The sequence below is a fragment of the Dasypus novemcinctus genome, chromosome 3 (assembly GCF_030445035.2).
Source record: "Dasypus novemcinctus isolate mDasNov1 chromosome 3, mDasNov1.1.hap2, whole genome shotgun sequence".
NCBI lineage: Eukaryota > Metazoa > Chordata > Mammalia > Cingulata > Dasypodidae > Dasypus > Dasypus novemcinctus.
This window is the reverse complement of record NC_080675.1, coordinates 185,450,852-185,467,035: the sequence shown is the minus strand read 5'-3', so window position 1 is coordinate 185,467,035 and position 16,184 is coordinate 185,450,852. Positions and strand designations below refer to the sequence as shown.

The following is a 16,184-nucleotide window of genomic DNA, read 5'->3' as shown; positions in this document are numbered from 1 at the left end:
CCTCTCAATCTCTCTATTCCCCTGTTATACATAGCTGCCATTTCTGGCCATTCTTGCATAATTAATATTTGTCTATTAAGAATTTTTATTGAGGTATATTCACATACCATGTGACCTATTCAAAGTGTATAATTAATGGCTTTTTTTTAGCTGTTAAAAAGTCCTTTATTGTAAAATTGTAAAATAAATAGAAAAAGACATTGAAAGAAATTACAAATTTCAAAAGAGAGTGCAAGGCTAGGTTAGATTTAATATAACCAATTATAAAAAATAGCATAGCAACAAACCTTTATAAATGTAAATAATTCAATTATAATAGGAATTAATTATAACATAACTCTAATGGACATAATAATCTCTAAGAATGAAATAAATTATCGGTTGTTTAACTTCCATTTAGGCCATAATTCTTTCTAGATAATCAAATTCCTATTTGTACTTCTTCACATCCTATTGGAATGAATTACAGCAGATAACAATTTGCCAAATCACAATTTTATGAGGCATAAAAACTCAAAATCTTGTTCAACAGTAGTCATGCTAAATCATTATTGATCCAAATAGATTATTTTAATTAAAGAGTATGAATAAAAAAGTGTTATAAAATGAAGTATCCAAAAATATATCTCTTCTCTAGACCTCTTCAATTAAAAATAACTGTTCATTTTTTTATGAAAAAAATTACAGAATAATTTTCACAGGAACAATTTGCCAGTTGCACTGAGTAATTATTGTTTATATACTATAATGTTGTTATTTTACCTTTATCTGATCTACTCCAACTCTTTTTTGGTTTCTATTTGCATGGAATACCTGATTCCAAACTTTCACTTTTACCCCGGTTGTATCCTTACATCTGAAGTGGGTCTCTTGTAGGCAACATGTATCGGCTCATATTTTTTTGTCCATTCTATCAGCCTATGTCTTTTGATTGGGGAGCTCAACCCATTAACATTCAGCGTTATTACTGTAAAGGCATTATGTACTTCATCTACTTTGTTCTTCAGCTCTCTATTGTCATATCATTCTATTGTCTGTCTTCTTATCCTTTAGTTTACCCTTCCTAATAATCTTCATTTCTAAACTCTTCTCCAAATCTCTTGTCCTTGTTTTTTCCTTTCATGCTGAAGCACCCCCTTTAGTATCTCTTGCATATCTGGTCTTTCAGTAAAATATGCTATCAGTTTTTGTTTGTCTGTGTAGACTATGAACTCACCCTCATTCTTGAAGGGCAGTTTTGCTGAACACAGAGTTCTTGGGTGGCAGTTTTTTTTTCTTCCATTACCTTAAATACATCATACCACTTTCTTTTCTACTCCATGGTTTCTGAAGAGAGGTCAGCACTTAATCTTACCAAGCTTCCCTTGTATGTGATACTTTGCTTTTCTCTTGCTGCTTTCAGAATCCTCTCTTTATCCCTGATATTTGTCATTCTGAATAGTAGGCGTCTTGGGGTGGGCCTATTAGGATTTATTCTGTTTGGGGTGTGTTGTCCTCCTTGGTTATTGATATTTATGTCCTTCATAAGGATTGGGAAGTTTTCAGTCATTATTTCCTCAAATACTCTTTCTGCCCCTTTTCCATTCTCTTCTCCTTCTGGGACATGAATAACACAAATGTTTGTGTGTCTCACATTCTCATTCAGTTTCCTGAGACTCTGTTCCATTTTTCTCCATTCTCTTCTCTTTCTGTTCTCTTTTCTTTATCGATTCGGATATTGTCTTTGAAAGCACTAATTCTGTCTTCAAGTAATTAAAATCTGCTCTTATGTGCCTCTAATGTATTTTTAGTCTCATCCATCATGTCTTTCATTCCCATAAGTTTTGTTATTATACTTTTCTCTGAAAGCTTTCAAATTGTTCTTTATACTCTCCCATTGTCTTCTTAATATCCTTTGTTTCTTTAGTCATATTTTCTTTAAATTCTTTGAAGTGATTTAGCAGAGTTGTGTGACTATCACTGATTAATTAAATTAAATCCTGTATCTCTTCAGTATAATTGATTTGTTCATTTGGCTGGGCCATCTCTTCCTATTTTCCAGTACGGCTTGCAAATTTTTGCTGATGACTAGGTATCTGATTACGTTGGTAATTTACTCTGATAGCTAATTTCACTCTCTTGCATATTTTTTTTCCACAACTCTTCTTTGGTATTTGATTCAACCTATTCTCAGTTTTTAAAATTGCCTAGTTTAAGTTTTCAAAATCAGGACACAGATTCACTGTGGGGCGCAGATTTTCTCCCAGGGGTTGAAATCGTGCAGTTTGTGTCCCTGCACTTTGCAGACCAGCCAGCAGCTAGCACTAGTCAGCGCGCCTTTCCACAGAGGTGTTCCAGTCAGAGAGTCAAAGTGGACTCTTCTGTCCAGTATCACTGAAGAGAAGCACCCCAACTCCCCCTCTTCCCTTGAAACGGCTGATGGGGAGAAAGGTGTCTGCTCCCCTCTCAGTCAGCTGCAGTGAGCCGGGGGTTTTAGCCCAGCTTAATATCTCGGGGATGAGGAAAGGGAGCCCTTCCTGGCCACCATGGGGGCTTGGTAATTCATATTTGTCATTTTGGCTTCTTCATCTCTCTGTCCCTCACCCTTCTGGGAGTTATGTAGCACTGTCCTGGTCTGCTGGCCTCCAAAGTGGGTCTCCCGGACAGGTTTTGGTTCTTTCTCCATTGCTTTTGTGAAAGCCATCAGCTCTGCCTATTAGTCTGTCACCATCTTCCCACAAGCCTGTCAACACAGTTATAGCTCTATTGTCTTTTAAATCAGCTAGGAGAATCAGCATTAAAAACAAAAGTATTTTTATACTTTTATATTCAACTATGTAGTTACCTCTGCCAGTGCTCTTCATTTCTTTGTGTGGATTCAAGATTCTGTCTAGCATCCTTTCACTTCAGCTTGAGGGACTCCCTTTAGTGTTTCTTTTAGGGCATGTCTACTAGTGATGATTTCTTTCAGTTTATGTGAGAATGTCTTAATTTCCCCTTCAGTTTTTTTTTAATCCCTCCCCCCTTGCAGCTTTTTGTGCGCTGCTCTCTGTGTCCATTCACTGCATGTTCTTCTGTGTCTGTATTTTATTTTTATTTTCCCTCCCCCCTTGCAACTTGCTTGCTGTCTGCTCTCTGTGTCCATTCACTGAGGGCTCTTCCTGTGTTCTTGCTTATCTCCTTTTTGTTGCGTCACCTTGCTGAGTTGGCACTCCACAGCGTGCGGGCGAGCCTGCCTTCACAAGGACGCCCCGGGATGCGAACCCAGGGCCTCCCATACGGTAGACGGGAGCTCATCTGATTGAGCCACAGCCACCTCCTCCCCTTCAGGTTTTTGACAGTTAGTTTTACTGGACAGAAAATTCTTAGTTGACAGTTTTTTCTTTCAACCCTTTGAATATGTATTCCTGGTGTCTTACAATCTCCATGGTTCCTGACGTAACTTGAGGCTCCCTCACACATGACGAGTCACATTTCTCTTACTCCTTTCAAGATTCTTTGTCTTTCAACTGTATGACTGTTATGTGTCTTCATTTGCCAGGTTTGCTATGATGAATACCACAAACAGAGGGCTCAAACAACCGAAATTCATTGCTTCACAGTTTTGGAAGTCAGCAGTCCAGCCTCAAGGTATTGCGAGGCCTTGCTTTCTCCCGGAGTCTGAGGCATTCAGGATTGACTTGCAGGCAGTCCTTGGGCCCTTGGCTGGTAATGCAGCAGTGCCTCCACCACGTGGGGATCTCTCTCCTTCTCTGGTTTCTACCTCACTGCTCAGTCTTCTGTGTCTCCATCTAGATTTCCTCTCCATACAGGGGCTCTAGTCACATGGATTAAAGCCCATCCTGACTCAATTAGGCCTCATCTAAAAAGGATCTTAGAAGATCCAATTCACAAATGAGTCCACACCCATTAAACAACACAGTTCAAATTTCAGTTACCACAGTACATTAACAGAATAATTGCAAAAGTGAAAACTTCACTGCCAGCTCCAGTTCCCAAATTATTACATAAATACAGATGTGCATCATGACCAGTCATGGCATTTCTCTCAAAGTCTGGTGGTGATTGGTCACTAAACATCTGTTTTCCCAGACTGCAAAGTGTGTAGCTGTGTTGTCTCCTTGTCTCCAAGGATCCACACTGCAATGTATAAAAATGGATAAGTGAAAGAGGGAATTGGCCAAGAAAGATAAAAGTGTAGCAAAGACACAAAAAGTGGTAATATGGAAGTGAAATTGGAATGGAACATAAAAGGAGTTAGAGAACAAACAGGACTTTGGGAATGTTGGCACTGCTGCTGCTTCCCACAGGCTCCAGGTATGCAGCCAGAGGAACTTTCCAAAGTCAAAGTTATTGACATAAATGAGGAAAGTGGCTGTGATGAAGATGCCCCAGAGGAAGTGACCTTGGCAAAAAAAAAAAAAGCCTTCACTTTAAATGAACTCTCATAGATATTTTGGAACATTGAAAGGAGGAAGGATAAAATGTAGGAAGTGATTTAAACTGAGAAAGCCAAGGCACAGAAGAGATGTTCTATTTGGTTATGTTATGCCAGCAGAAGACAAGCACTCTTCCAACTACTACAGGTAAGTACTTTACAAACAAACTCCTTAATTCTTGATGTGGTTAATGTTTTAAATTATAGTGTATTAAATACTAGTTTTACTTTTAAAAAGGTTTATTTCCTTATGCACTTCTAACCACAAGTAACAAGGTTTTTGATTTGCCAAAAACGTTTTAAAGTCATGGAACAATCTTAACTTTCCCCCATTACTTAGGATCACTTCCCACGGTTTAAGATCAAGTCTACAGTCCATGGAAAGAAGGACCTCAAATGTATCTTCAAAAATTGATAGCATAAATAAATGATATTTACAAACCATTAAGTGGTCATTGTAATTTTTGTAAAAATTCCCCTCTGGAAACTATTGCTGTGGTTCTTTTGGGGTATCAGGGGTCAACAACCAGCTCCACAGACTGAGAGAACCATTTGGGGGAGGGGGGGTTTAAAAAAAGAAGGTAAATAAACTTAAAAAAAAAAAGCGCCCCAGTCAGCAGCTGCAGAAACTGAGGCACGAGATGCGCAGGGCCGGGGCGGGGTGGGGGCGGCCGGGCCTCGCCCTGTTGGAAGCGGGGGTCTGGCCTGCTCGGTACCTGAAGCCGCGCCCCGCCGCCGGCTCGGGTGCGGGGGTTCGCGGGAGGGGGGCGCGCGGGCCACGCACGGCGGCGGGGGGGGGGGGGGGGGCGCGCGGGCCACGCACGGCGGCGGGGGGGGGGGCGCGCGGGCCACGCACGGCGGCGGGCGCGGGCGGCGGGGGGGGGGGGCGCGGGCGGCGGGCGCGGGCCACGCACGGCGGCGGGCGCGGGGGGGGGGGCGCGGGCCACGCACGGCGGCGGGCGGCGGGGGGGGGCGCGGGCCACGCACGGCGGCGGCGGGCGCGGGAGGGACGCGCGGGCCACGCACGGCGGCGGGGGCGGGGCGGGGCGCGGGCGGCGGGGGGGGGGGGCGCGGGCGGCGGGCGCGGGCCACGCACGGCGGCGGGCGCGGGGGGGGGGGCGCGGGCCACGCACGGCGGCGGGGGGGGGGGGCGCGCGGGCCACGCAGGGCGGCGGGCGGCGGGGGGGGGGCGCGGGCCACGCACGGCGGCGGGCGCGGGCGGCGAGGGGGGGGGCGCGCGCGGGCCACGCACGGCGGCGGGCGCGGGCGGCGCGGGGGGGGCGCGGGCCACGCACGGCGGCGGGCGCGGGGGGGGCGCGGGCCACGCACGGCGGCGGGCGCGGGGGGGGCGCGGGCCACGCACGGCGGCGGGCGCGGGGGGGCGCGGGCCACGCACGGCGGCGGGCGCGGGGGGGGGCGCGGGCCACGCACGGCGGCGGGCGCGGGGGGGGGCGCGGGCCACGCACGGCGGCGGGCGCGGGCGGCGCGGGGGGGGGGGGGCGCGGGCCACGCTCGGCGGCGGGCGCGGGCGGCCCGAGCGGAGTCTATGCGGCGCCTGGCGGGGCTGTGCCTGCGGCGGCGGCGGCGCCCGCGCGAGCGGCGCGGGGCCAGGATGAAGTACCAGAAGTACCTGACGGTGCTGCAGATGGCCATCGGCGTCACCCCCTCCAACCGCGGCAGCCTCCTGCCGCTCAAGCGGAAGCTGTGGTGAGCGCGGGCGGGGTCGGGTCGGGGTCGGCCGCGCGGGGCGCCGCAGCCCTCCGGGGCCCGGCGCCGAGCGTCCCCCGCGCCGTCCCCGCCGCGTCGCGGCCGTGCGGGGCGCCTCGGAGCGGGGCGCGGGCCGGGCCTGCCGCGCTCCGGGCCTGCCGCCCCTCCGCGCCCCGCACCCGGCCTGCCCGAGGACCGCAGCCTGCGCTCGCGCTGCGCGCCGGCGGCTCTCGAGCGGGCGGCGCGCGGTGCGGGGCCGAGGCGGCGCGGGCCCGTCCCCGCCTGGAGCCCTGCGGGGCCGCGAGAGCAGCGGGACGAGCACCTGCCTGCGGCGCGAGCCGCGGGGAGCCCAGGCCCTCCCGGGCCGCGGACCCGAGCCCCGCGCGCCGGGTTCCCAGAAGAAACGCTCGTGTGGAGGAAGTGGCCCATCCTCTTGGTGACCAGCGGTCATTATTATTTATAGTGCCAAGATTAAGCCAGCAGTTTAAGGTTACAGAGAAGGAAGTGGGGTGCTCTTGGGCATCGGAGGAACTAGTTTCTCCCGTGGAAGACAGTGAGTGACCCAAGATCTGACAGCCGAGAAACAGAAGGGCTGGGAAGAGAACATCCAGAGTGCAGGGACCTGGAGATAGGAGAACACGGGCTTGAGAAATGCAGATTTCAGCCGACAGCAGCAAGTTACTTAACCCGGAGGGTTTCTTCTCCGGGAATTGAGCGAGTCACCCACCCCCTGGGTTTACGCAAAACGACTGAGATAGTGAATGCAAAGTGCCTCCTGGTGGGACTGGCCCGACAACAGAGGCTCAGTAAATGATAGTCTCCGTTTGTTAACAAAAAATTCATTCTGCAAAAGTGTTTTAATTTTATGCACAGCAAGTGACGAGACTTACAGAGAAGGCTGGTAAAGGCTGGCAGTCGCTGAATCAAGAAATGTCCATGGAAGATTTTAACAAATAAATCTGTTATTATGAAGGAAGAAGCAGTTACATTTGAAGATGATTTTTCAGATTGATGGTGTTCAGGAGAAAAAAGACGTTAGCACCACAGCCTTAACCTCACTCTGCTCTTCTGAGCAGTTGTCAATATCTAACACTATGTATTTTACTCATTTCCCACATTGATTCTGTGGCCTCTCACTATAATATAAATCACGTCAGGGCAGGGCTTCTGTCTGTTTAGTTCATTGCTAAACTCCTGCTACTAGTACCCAGCACAAAATACGTTCAGTGAAGAATTGTCAAATAAATTAATTCTTAATAGTGCAAAAGAAGGTTAAGGCAATCTGTTTCCTTGATGTTAAATTTGGAAATTAAGATGTGGGAATATTTTAGGAGCTAGTAGGAATGAATATTACTACTAATTGGTCCCAAAGTTTGGAAGCAGGTTTATTCTTTTTCATCATTAAAATGCTGCTTCTGAAATTACATTCTGGAAATACAGTTAGTGGAGAAAGGAAATAATAGCCTTTATGCTGTAGAAATTCCTGTTTGAGGCAGGCAGTGGACTGAGGCCAGGGATAACCATTGTACTGAGGGATGGCCTGGAAAAGGCTGTGGGGTTTTGTTGTTTTCCGTAATCTTAGAAAAGCATTTCAGAATTTCCACTCAGTATAAATTGATTTGCATATGTTAACCTAGTTTTTCCATTTGCAAAGTTGAGACTGTGTACGCTACAAAAACTCCAGAGTGGGTAGTAATTTTAAACTTAGACGTAGAATCCTTTTTTTTCCTCGTTAAGTTGGAGAATCTTGTGCTGTCTGATTGATTTATCTTGTATCTTCTGAGTTTTTTCCGACATAATGTCTCCTGACCCTGGTGTGGTCTGAGCTGCCTGTGGAGAACCTGAGAGTGAGGCCTGAGGACGTACGTGGGTTGCCACGGGGGGTGGACCCCACAGCAGGCCTTGGTGGTGCTGCCCGAGCTTGGCCCTGGCTGGGGCCTGTTGCTCGTCGCGGGCCGGGTGAGGGCTTAGGTGCTCTCTGTCCCTGCTTGTCCTAAGTTGTTGCCTTCTACACGCGAACAGACCGTGAGCCAGTAGGTACAGGGTGGGCTGCGCAGCTCCCTGCTCTGGCCGTCCAGCCACCTGCTTGGGGACTTGGCCGGTCAGCACCTTCCCCTGCCCGCACTCCTGCCTTGCAAACCCGGTAGGGCGTTGTTTGCAGACCAGTTTTGGAGGTACCTAAAGCAGACGCAGCCAGAGCCCCACCGTGGGGCCTGCGAGACCCTCTTGTGTTCCTCGTCCCCGCCTCCGAGGAGCAGAGGAAGGAGAGTTCGCAGGTTTGCTTCTGGATCTCTCCTGCCCACGAACCTGGAGCCGAGGCCGTGGCCCGTCTGAGGCAGGTTGAGCCGTGCCCGGCTGCCTGCCCTGGGGGCTCCTGGAGCAGCCAGGGGCGAAAACCCCGGGCCCGAGGCTCCCCCCGCAGTTCCCCGCGGCGAGGCCCGGACCTCGGCCTTTCCTTCCATTCTGCTGAAGCCTGGAGACCTGTCACAGGTCTCCATCCTGCGCCAAGTGCTTTTAGCAATGTCTGCCCCGACCTTAGGGGGACGGTGCGGTGTGTCTTCTTCCAACTTGGATGCGGTAACTGCCCAAGGCCGTCAGTATCAGTGCATTCACTGAGTGTCATCCAGCGACCAGATGCTGGAGTTGGTGGGAACCCCTTTTATGGTACTTGGTCCTTGCCAGGCCCCGAACTCTCGGTAGGCTCAGCGCACCCTGTGAAATAGGTGCTGTATTTTCCCGGTTTATAAATGGGGACTTGTCCAGGATCCCAGCCAGGTTCTTTCCAGGTGGGGCAGTTGAAGAGACGATTGAGCGGGTACACATGGACTGGAAGTGCCTTCTAAGCGTGGTTCTCCAGGGGTGGTCCAGCCAGTGGGGGCCACGGGCCCGCCTGAGAGGCGCGGGCATCCAGGTTTCCCCTGTGAGCAGCCTGAAGATTACCCACGTTATCGTTTATTAGTGTTACTGAGGGCCATTAAATGTTAACCTCTTAACTGAGTTATTAAGACTTCTAAGTCCCATACTTACCAACAAAAATTAGCGTTTTGCCAACTTTTACTGAAGGCTCTGACCTGGTATCCTACGAAACAGCTGCTCTGCTGTACTTAGCAGTGTTTGACGTTACTGTCCCTCCAGTGTTGTCATTTGCTGCCGGCGTGCTCAGCCTGGCCACGGCTGCTGGTTGCTGCTGTTTTAAAGTTGCCTCTTGGGGAAGGGTTCCTAGATGTTCCTTCGGTTGATGGTTTGCTCTTGTTCGGCATTTTCCTGCCGTCGTGATGATTTCTGCCTGTGTCCTTGTCATTCTGAGTTCTTTTCCACTAGCGGTTAGAAAGGGTGGGCCGCTGAGCTCGGGCATTGTCTGTCCTGAGGCGCCCCGTCGGTGGTGGTGACCAGCCGCGAGCCCACACTGGACGCAGGCCTCACGCCCTCCCGATGGGGGGCAGGCGCCGAGGCACCCCGCTGGGCCTCGGCTGCGTGCGGTTTGGGCCAGCGAATATTAGTGTGCTGGCACTTAAAGGGCCTGTCAGCATGCGTGGAGGCCAGCAGGTCGCCAGGCGGAGGTCTGCCAGCGCAGAGGCGCGACGGTGGGTGCCTCTCCGCCCTCCCTCACGTGCGGGAGTGGACACAAGGAGCGGGAAGCGGCAGCAACTTCCTGGGTCAGTCACACTGTCAGGGCAAAGGCCAGCCATCACCACCACAAGGGCCTCCCAGGGGAGCTGCGCTGGCGCAGGTGGCTCGGGCCCCCCAGACTGAGGGGGCTCAGGTGAAGCAGAGGGGCCGCACCGCTGTGTGCTGCCCTGCGTCCTCCGGGAGCGGGCAGTGTGCGGGAGCTGGGCGTGGGCGGCCTGCTGCAGCACGAGCCAGGGTGGGCCCTCGAGGGAAGTCAGGAGCAGCCCCCGAGCTGGTGAAGGGCCTTAGGGCTAGCAGAGGACCTGCTGCTCGGGGGAGCAGCTTCTTCCCTCCCTGGCTCTGGGGCCCTTCTCTAAATGTTTGGCATAATCCCGTGTGAGGCATTCGGCTGAGGCTCCACCACCAGGGCGCTGGGGGAGTGGAGGCAGCAGGGTACCCGGCTGTCCTTCGGGATGGACACATCTCTGTCAGTTCCAGGCCGGCTGAGCTTCCTGGGTGGACTTCTGTCCAGGTGCTACTCACCAAGTTGTAGCTCCGCCTCCCAGCTCTTGGGGGTGCAGCAGAAAACTGAGTAGCCCACGCCCCTCCCCAGGACAAGTGTGGCTGCTCAGAAGCTGCAATAAAGGGAGGAAAAGCAGCCTCGTAATTCCCCAGCCCCTCCAAGACCACGTCAGTGTGCAGTGGAGTTAGCGTTCCACCTTCTTAAATCTCCTGTCTCCACTTGTAGGGAGTTAGCGTTCTACCTTCTTAAATCTCATTATATCTCTACTTTCAGGGAGTTAATGTTCTACCTTCTTAAATCTTATTATATCTCTAGTGTCAGTAGAGTTAGTATCTGCCTTCTTATTATATCTCATATCTACTTTCACTGGAGTTAGCATTCTGTGTTCTAATTATATCTTATTTGTTCTTTTTCTTTATCCCTTACTAAAGAAAGAGGCCTTACTAGCCATATGTCATTTAGCAGTTTTCTACTTGGCTTCACAAAGACCTGGTCAGAGCTTTAAAGTCGGTGAGATTTCTCTGTAGGAACCTGGTTAAAGAATGAAATAGATCGCTATGTGTTATTAGGGGAAGAGTTTTGAGATATGTTATTCAGAAGCTAAACAAAACAAAAAATGAGGTGTAGGATAATGGGAACAATTTGGTCACCTTATTAAAAAATGGTGAAAGGAGATAAACACATGCATGGATCCTCGTCTGGGAGGTTATACAAAGAATTGTCATTAGGGAAAGGATGGGTTTTCTGTGCTCTTTGAATATTTTAATTCTGTGGGTGGATTGCTTTATTCTAAATGGTAGCCATACCTATATGGTGTATCTATTTTATGATATTTACTCTATCTTATGAGTAAATCCGATGTATTTTGCTAATAGTCGGTCCTGCGTATCTTTTTTAAGTGATGAGAGGCCTTTAATATCCCTTGCAGACAAGAACTTTTTTTTTTCTTTGAAGTACTGGGGCCAGGGATTGAACCCAGGACCTCGTATGTGGGAAGCCAGTGCTAACCACTGAGCTACACTGCTCCCTGGCAAGAACATTTTAAATATGAAAAATTAAGTAGGTCACGAAGATGGATACAATATATGAATGTGGAGAGTTTGACAAATAGGAGATGGGATAAAAATAAGGAAGCTGCTTTGCCTCTTTGTCATCTGGAAGTCATTTATCCCCAAAGCACAGTCCTTGCATGTCGCCAGGACGCCTTCCCCAGGAACTGGTTCTGGGGCTGCTGCCCCTGGGTACTGAGAGGAGCGAGCACGCCAGGGTTTTGGCTGAGAGTTTACACGTATGAACAAGCATCCCATGTACCCTGTACACATTTCGGTTATTCACTATTTCCTTTTATCTGCATTTGCTTGGTTCCGAATCATGCTGAATTAAGTGTGTGATTGTCGTGCTTAACTTTTTAAAAATTGTTTTCGCCCTGACGAAGGCTGCGTGGTGTCTGGTGGCTGCCTGGCACTGGGTGTGCCAGGCACGGGCTGAGCAAGCGCTTGAGCTGCAGCTGCCGCGGAGACGCAGGAGGAAGCTGCCGTCCAGGCTTCAGTGCTGCTTTGGTGACTGCAGAGTTGCCTTGTAGTGAATTTTAATGTTGGTATGTTTGACCTCCGTCAAAAAAGATTTCTGAACTACCAAGCTACTGAAAACTATCTAGAAAGGTGCCTGACAGAATGCTGCTCCACTGTTCTTACATTTTGGTTGGAAAAGGAGTGTGACATTTCCAGAGCTGTGCTCAAGTGGGTGCTTACCCTGTGCTTGAGAAATGTATTTACCTATAAACCTGTCTTTTTAAAAGCAGTTTTCCCTTCTTGCAGGGTAACCCCGTCTTCTGAAAATCCTAGCGGTGCTACGTCTAGTGTTAGCCAAGGAAAACCGTCTTTAAGACGAATAAAAGGGAGGCTGCACAGAAGCCGGAGCCTCGATAGCATCGACTTCTGTGAACTCACTGTAAGTAGCCTGTGCGACACTTCCCTCATTCTCTAAAGAAGAGGCACCTCTATATTTTTGTGAAAATGTAAGTTTGTGTGTGTGTGGTAAGCGTTTTTTAGTGAAAACTGGTTTATCCAACAGGTTACCAACCAGAATGCTTTCTTGGCTGGTAGGCATATAGTACATTTATAATAAATGGTTCATATTGATGATTCTGGCTCACAGATCAAGATAAATAAATGCCTCCTGAATTCTACAAAAAAACGGAATTAAGCTCAATAGAGTAGTAACCTAAGTTTCTTTGAAAATCACAAATCTAACTGCTAATACAGCAGGATCTGTAGCTGCCTGACCTCAGGCCCCCAGCTGTCCAGCAGAGCTGCTCAGTACGGTCAGCGATGCTGCCTTCTGCTGTAAGTGGTTGACCTGAGGGCCGTACTCCATGCTTTCCCCTAGACCAGGTGACCGCTTTTAGTTGGTAAGTGGTAGATGCAAGTGCATTTTTTGATGAACACTGGTATTTTCAGACCCTAAAATTTTTCTTCTAACTTGTATTGACTTAGTCTACAAATGATATTGTCCTGCTCTAAAAAATACTAGATTTTTTTTTTGCTGTGAGAAGGTTTTATTCAAATTTATGTCCAATAGCAAATTAATGGATTTTAGGGTGCTCATTAAATCAGGTGTTTACATTTCTACCCTTGGAACTCTGAAAAATTTTGAACCGTAAAAGTACCATTATCAGTTGTTGATTGTTTTAAAGAAATGGTATCAAAGTATGAAACTTGGGAAGTGGATTTGGCTCAACTGATAGAGCGTCCACCTACCACATGGGAGTTCCAAAGTTCAAACCCCAGGCCTCCTGACCCGTGTGGTGAGCTGGCCCACATGCAGTGCTGATACGTGCAAGGAGTGCCATGCAGGGGTGTCCCCCATGTAGGGCAGCCCCATGCACAAGGAGTGCGCCCCTTCAGGAGAGCTGCCCCATGGGAAAATAAGTGCAGCCTGCCCAGGAGTGGTGCTGCACACATGAAGAGATGACGCAACAAAAGCAGACACAGATTCTGGGTGCCACTGACAAGAATCCAAGCAAACACAGAAGAACACAAAGGGAAAGGACACAGAGAGCAGACAATGAGGGGGAGGGGCGGAGAAGGAGAGAGAAATAAATAAATAAATCGTAAAAAAAAGGTGTGAAACTTAAACCTGTATTTGTTGAGGATATGATTTCTGCATCTTTTACCTATAATTAATGAAAAAAAGTTCAACAAATGAAGATATTCTATTTTTCCTCAATTATTTTAATTAAATTAAGCATATGTGAATGCAAGATTAATAATGTGAAGTGTTACCCCATCAGAAGACATTTAACCAATGCCTGAAAATAAGAGTAAAAAGACAATAAGTTTTTGCAAAGTAGATCTCTAACAATTAAAGTGACTGTTAAAATATTAAGTATTGTTTAAAATAAAGTGAATTGCTTTTCAAACGTGATACAATGAATTGTGAAACAAACTTGAATTTTTGGAATATTAAAAAAGAATTAGAATTTTATCATTTTCTTTTGTGTGGTGCTAAGCATTGTCAGCATTGACGCATAATCAGATAAGTAATTAATCTGGAGAGTCATAAGATAGCTTTACTTATTTAAAGAGAGTAGTTCCGGTTGAGGAAGAAGTTAAAATTACACTAGACAGAAAAAAAGCTCTACTTCATGTAAGGTTGCCTTCAGTTTCCGAGAAACAGGAATGGACTCTTTCACTTGTGAGGAAAACTTGGTGAATGGAATTAACATTTTATTTTGATGAATATATTTAAAAATTATTGATAATTTATTTCCTGCCTCATCCAATGAAAGGGTTTGTCTGTGAGCAAAGTTAGTACACAGTCTAAGTAGAGAAATATAACACTACCTAAATGCAGCTTACTTACAGAATTAATTTATTTCCTTTTTTTGATCTTTTCTATTCAAGAGTGAAATGTCTCAGTCTCCCTGTAGAGCAAGAGTTTTGACATTGGAATTTTTTTTTTTCCTCTGTGGAATCATGAGTGTTTTATTGCTTTTTTATTCCTTATCTTTGAAACAAGTATATTATATCAGGAGGATTCTCTTTTTTAAATATATTTTTTATTTATTTCTAAAAGATACGTAGATCACACAAAGTGTTACATTAAAAAATATAAGAGTTTCCTATATGCCCTGCTCCCCATACCCTCCCCCCCCTTTTCCAACATCAACAACCTCTTTCATTAGTGTGGTACATTCATTGCATTTGATGAGTACATTTTGGAGCACTGCTACTCAGCATAAATTATAGTTTACATGTAGTTTACACTCTCCCCCAGTCCGTTCAGTGGGCTATGACAGGATATATAATGCCCTGCACCTGTCCCTGCAGTATCATTCAGGACAACTCCAAGTCCCGAAAATGCCCCCATATCATACCTCCTTTTCCCTTTCCCTGCCTTCAGCAACTCCCATGCCCACTGTCTCCACATCAATGATATAATTTCTTCCATTGCTAGAGTCCCAATAATTCTATAGTAGAATACCAGTAAGTCCACTCTAGACCATATTTTATTCCTCCATCCTGAGGACCCTGGGATGGCAATGCCCACTCCACCTCTCATTTGAGAGGGGACTTTGCTCCCACACAGCTGCTGGATGTGACTCTTGTGCCTGCAGCTGTAGACTCTCTTGGTTTCTTGGTGTGGTGATTGTCCATCCTTACCTTCCTGTCAGCTGACCTGAGTAAGCCCAGTGAACTAGAAGTAGGTGCTGCAACACCACTGAGGCTCAGGGCCCAGCTGGTACATGGACAGCCCAGAGATCAAATCTCCTGAGCATACACCAACCCTAGCACGAACCATAGGTTCAGTAAAAGTGACAAAAGAGGCATGTGTAGAGAAGTCACATCTGAGTCCAACTCCATCACACTCAGGAGCACAAATTCCAAAGTAGGGCCCACTGGCAAGGCACCAAACTCCAGAGCCATCTGTCATGACTGTAGGATCTGTGTGTCTCCGTAGCCCTCAGGAGCACCACTACCTAGGATTGTATCTACTTTGGCTCTCTGAGATCCTGCTGAGAAGACATGCATAAGTGCGACCCCTCTGATGACCTCCTGACTCATTTTGAAGTCTCTTAGCCGTATAAACACATTTGTCTTTACCATTTCCCCCTTTATTCAAGGTCTTTTTCCAGTTGCATCACCAGCTGGTGCTTGGTCGTAACCCCTTGGTGCCAAGGAGGCTCATCCCTGGGAGTCATGTCCCATGCTGGAGGGAAGTTAATGAATTTACCTGCTGAGTTTGGCTTAGAGAGTGGCCACATTTGAGCAACATGGAGGCTCTCAGGAGGTAACTTTTAGGGACCCTGCAGCTCTAGGCCTAGTTGAAATTTCAGGCACACAGGGTTATAAGCATAGTCATCAGTATCAAGGGCCCATCATTAGACCATCCTTCTTCACTGGTCGTTGCCCTTGTACTTAGGGATTGTTGCTGTTCCATTGGGGAATGAGACAGAGCTCCCCTGGCCAGGAACTCAGCACTCCCTCAGTTGTTGTATGTAACTCTAACTACTATGACAATACCCAATGAATACCTGAACATTTTTATATACCCTGTATGCATGCCCAGTGCACTCCCTCCCATGTATTCCCCATCAATGACAACCCATGTGTGTGCTCCTCCCCTGCCATAGTTGAAGCCCTCTGTGATCCAAAACTTCTTCAAAAATGAAGCCTAATATATTGCCAAATTCAGTTAATAGGGAAATGAAATCATAATGATAGGTTTAAACATTAGAAGTAAAATACATAATAACTTAGAAAAACTTTATAAATAAAGTTAAAAAAATTAAGGTATTAAACAAAGTGAAAAATATTTTAAAAAGTTGAGGTATATGGGAGGCTTATTTGAGGGGTAGTTTTGTTCTGGTCATTTTTGTGAACTGTATTATTGTTTTGTGTTAGTTTTCTTCTCTTTGAAGATTGC

At 47.6% G+C, this 16,184-nt stretch overlaps 1 protein-coding gene across 5 annotated transcripts in view; it reads left to right on the top strand.

Moving 5' to 3' along the window:
- The first annotated feature begins 5,926 nt into the window (after nt 1–5,926).
- Nucleotides 5,927–16,184, top strand: part of TJP1 (tight junction protein 1) — a 277,704-nt gene continuing 267,446 nt past the window's right edge. For all 5 annotated transcript variants that reach the window (XM_058294849.2, XM_058294847.2, XM_058294843.2 and 2 more), the window contains exons 1-2: nt 5,927–6,124; nt 12,074–12,206. In XM_058294849.2, the coding sequence (XP_058150832.1) occupies nt 5,964–6,124; nt 12,074–12,206 (294 nt within the window). In that variant the 5' untranslated portion in view covers nt 5,927–5,963. The remainder of the gene's footprint in view (nt 6,125–12,073; nt 12,207–16,184) is intronic.